This window comes from Lactuca sativa, chromosome 8, assembly GCF_002870075.4.
Source record: "Lactuca sativa cultivar Salinas chromosome 8, Lsat_Salinas_v11, whole genome shotgun sequence".
NCBI lineage: Eukaryota > Viridiplantae > Streptophyta > Magnoliopsida > Asterales > Asteraceae > Lactuca > Lactuca sativa.
The window spans coordinates 98721001-98722683 of NC_056630.2; the positions used below are offsets into that span (position 1 = coordinate 98721001).

At 38.4% G+C, this 1683-nt stretch overlaps 1 protein-coding gene across 1 annotated transcript; it reads left to right on the forward strand.

Moving 5' to 3' along the window:
- The first annotated feature begins 288 nt into the window (after positions 1 to 288).
- Positions 289 to 675, forward strand: LOC111906916 (uncharacterized mitochondrial protein AtMg00810-like). The gene has a single exon (XM_023902704.2). The coding sequence runs from the start codon at positions 289 to 291 to the stop codon at positions 673 to 675; it is 387 nt and encodes a 128-aa protein (XP_023758472.2).
- The last annotated feature ends 1008 nt before the right edge of the window (positions 676 to 1683 follow it).

The window sequence follows — 1683 nt, forward strand, 5'->3', positions numbered from 1 at the left end:
TTGTTAAAAATGTCTAAATTTAAACAAGGTTCGGTTGACCCAACATTCTTTCGTAAGAGAGAGGGTAACCACCTTATGATAGTCCAAATTTACGTTGATGACATCATCTTCGGCTCCACGAATCCCAGCTTAACAGCTGAATTTAGGAAGTTGATGGAAACTAAATTTGAGATGAGCTCAATGGGTCCGATTAACTTTTTCCTTGGCTTAAATATTAGACAGGGACCCGAAGGCATTTTTATCAATCAGGAGGCATATACAAAGACATTGCTTGCTAAGTTTGGCATGATGGGAGACTCCAATGTGAAAGTTCCAATGGCTTTTGGGACAAAGCTTACACCTTCTTTGGAGAAGTCGGCCGCTGACATGACACTTTATTGTCAAATGATTGGGTCACTAATGTATCTTACAGCTAGTAGACCCGACATCATGTTCTCAGTTTGCTACTGTGCCATGAAAAACATCTTTCGCTATCTGAAGCTAACCTTCTCTCTCGGTCTATGGTATCCAGCCAACTCAGGTTTCTTTGTCCAAGCGTTTTTAGATGCTGACTTAGGTGGGTGTGGATTGGATCGTAAAAGCACCACTAGAGGACGCCAATTTCTCAATGGTAAATTGGTCAGCTGGCAATCAAAGAAACAAACCTGTGTTTCTCTCTCCATGGAAAAAGCTTAATACATTGATGCAGCCTCATGCACATCTCAGGTTGTATGGATACAGAGTCAACTTAGAGATTATGGGCTAAACATGAAGAAAATCGCACTATATTGCGACTCTAAAAGTGCAATTAGGATTTGTCATAACCCAGTGCAACACTCGAAGACAAAACACATAGCACCGAGGTATCACTTCATCAAAGATCACGTAGAAGATGGCAACGTGGAGATTCACTTCGTGAGGACAACTGATCAACTGACAGATATATTCACTAAGGCTTTACCTGAAGCAAGTTTCAACAAAATCTTACAAGGCCTTGGAATGATGGAAGCAGAATCAGTACCAAAATCGCCTTCGCTTCAATAAAGGTAAGAAGCGAAATAGAGCGATCCGAAATGAACTGAACGTTCAGTCTATTTTGGGTTCGGCTCAACCAAGAACCGAATGCTCGGTCTATTTCGGGTTCGGTTCTTCTGAACTCATTCGCTTCTTTTTCATAGCAAGGAATTTTAATTGTATTCTTTTGTACACTCTTTTAAATACTCATTTTTATGTTTCTTTTCATTTCTTTTATTTTCATAAAATCCAAAAATATTTTTCTTTTTCTTTTTATCTAATGCTTTCCTTTGTATAAATGTTACTCTCGATGGTGAAGCTCAAGCAGGTATAACCTCTTTTCTAGAAATTCGCTAAGTGTCCCTAAATGCATGTTGCTGCATGTTGACTAAAGCCTCTACAGATTTTGAGAAACATGATATATACAAATCATGTTTTCCTAAATCAGGCTGTTACATTCACTCTAATCATGAGCTACCTTACTCTTCTCATATTGAGCCTAGAGTTTTCTGCTTGGTCCTTCTTTTATAGCAGAGGTACTTTCGCTTCTTTTACCACCTATATCATTATTCTTCATTACACTTCATCTCACTTATGTAACCCTTAAGACTCTCAGCATTTACCACTGATGTTTATGGTTATACAAACATCTGTGTTAATGATCTTAGTTTCGTGTCACTACATACTAAG